At 37.9% G+C, this 2,001-nt stretch overlaps 1 protein-coding gene across 1 annotated transcript in view; it reads left to right on the top strand.

Annotated features, from left to right (window-relative positions):
• The first annotated feature begins 1,466 nt into the window (after nucleotides 1–1,466).
• Nucleotides 1,467–2,001, top strand: part of LOC144439795 (uncharacterized) — a 2,476-nt gene continuing 1,941 nt past the window's right edge. The window contains exon 1 of the mRNA XM_078129027.1: nucleotides 1,467–1,578. Coding sequence (XP_077985153.1) covers nucleotides 1,563–1,578 — 16 coding nt within the window. The 5' untranslated portion in view covers nucleotides 1,467–1,562. The remainder of the gene's footprint in view (nucleotides 1,579–2,001) is intronic.

The raw sequence follows: 2,001 nt of genomic DNA, 5'->3' as shown, positions 1-2,001 counted from the left end.
AATGACTAAAATCCTTGGGCGCACGATTTGACCCACGATTGTGCCTCAGTCAACCAAGCTGTGTAATTGGGGACCTGGTAGGATAGATATTGCAATGTGAATGCTTTAATCTATACACTAAATAAGCGGAATGAATTGTATACTCCCCAGGGAGTTGATGAAGTGCGTATAAAGGGCTGTCGTGGTGCGATAGATTCGTGCCGGGCTAATAATTGTAATAAAACACTTTGAACACGGGGTAAGAGAGTGAGAAAGCGATATGTAAAACTAACGTTATTATCACTATTCCCGAGAGCATTTTACAACTTCAGCCAGTTACACAATATAGTCCAATAAATTGGCAAGTCCGAATCCGTCCATCTTGTAAAGGACAGTCATCCGTCCGAACTCAAAGCACATTTTTTATTTAGGTCACATGACATTTTTTTATAGTCTGACTTTAATCCTCCATGTTTTATGCAAATTTACAGTTGTGATCGTTTCTACTTTGGGAGCTGTAGGTTTAAACTTGCCTCTTACATTGACAATACAATGCTCACCTTGAAGAGGTCAACTAACCTACAATTTCACTTAATTTCTTCAAACGAACTGTAAGTTTCAACAAACAAACCTCCGATATTTAACACGCACGCATATGTCAAACTTTGAATACATGCGTTTGTAAGTTAAAAATAATTATTTTTAATATTAAAATTTGTTCAATGGATTTATAATGAAATAAATGAGTTGTCAATTTATTTAATCACTCCATTTTAATGAACAGAAAACAGTCACACATTTTATTTTGGTGATTTTTGTTACAATGATGTCATCAAGATAATCATTCGATGGAACAATATATAGAGATACATACAATCCAACAGACAGTTGAACGAAACCATTACATGTCCCATGTTTCACCTGCGTGACGTCAGAATTATATCTCCAAGACGACCACCGTAAAATACAATATCCTGCTTTGCGCATGAGCATTGAACTGCTAGCGCTGTCACTCAAACTGCAAGAACAACTGCCTGAGAAAAAAGGCGGACGTACGAGTTTAAATTCAGTGTACTAATTTACCTTCCAGGTGAGTATCTTGACTTGTTATGTCATTTCTAAGAATAGCCTACAAGGCATCTAGTACATCCTGGAGATCTATAACAAGACGGTTGATCAAACACCAGTCGGTTTTTAAATGTTCTAGGATATAGCTTGTTGTTTTGCCGCATGGACACTACATTCATATGTATGAGTGTTACTGTAACAATACATTGAATTGTTTGGTTATGATGTGTTGACAAATGTGATCGCTTTGAAATGTGGTTCTCACAAAAATTCTTGCACAATATGTAAACTACTTTTATTTGACTGCATATTTTAGCTACTTGAAATGACGATACAATCACGATAAAATAACGTCTCGGCTTCGATACTATACTAGTATATTGTAAGAAATCACTCGACTATGTTACAATTGTTCCAATAGGTCAGACATACAGAAGTTGGCATTCAGCAAGCACCGTGCTGAAGAGATCAATTGACCTCTAGATACATAGAGTGGTTAACATAGGTTAACAAACATGGCCGGCAATAAAGGTAATGTGCGTATGTATGTATGTATGTATGTATGTATGTATGTATGTATGTAGGTAGGTAGGTAGGTAGGTAGGTAGGTAGGTAGGTAGGTAGGTATGTATGTATGTATGTATGTATGTATGTATGTATGTATGTATGTATGTATGTATGTATGTATGTATGTATGTATGTATGTATGTATGTATGTATGTCTGTGTCTTGTGTCTGTCTGTCCCTGTCTCTCCCTGTGTCTATATGTATGTATGTCTGTCTGTCTGTCCGTCTCTATCTCTCCCTCTCGCCCTCCCTCTCGCCCTCCCCCCTCTCTCACTCTCCCCTCTCTCTCTCTCTCTCTCTCACTCAGCGTCTGTCTGCCTGTCTCTCATCGTCTGTCTGTCTGTCTGTCTGTCTGTCTGTCTGTCTGTCTGTCTGTCTGTATGTATG

The sequence above is a fragment of the Glandiceps talaboti genome, chromosome 9, assembly GCF_964340395.1.
Source record: "Glandiceps talaboti chromosome 9, keGlaTala1.1, whole genome shotgun sequence".
Classification (NCBI taxonomy): domain Eukaryota; kingdom Metazoa; phylum Hemichordata; class Enteropneusta; family Spengelidae; genus Glandiceps; species Glandiceps talaboti.
Note: the sequence above shows the minus strand (reverse complement) of the source record. Positions and strands in the feature narration are given on the sequence as shown.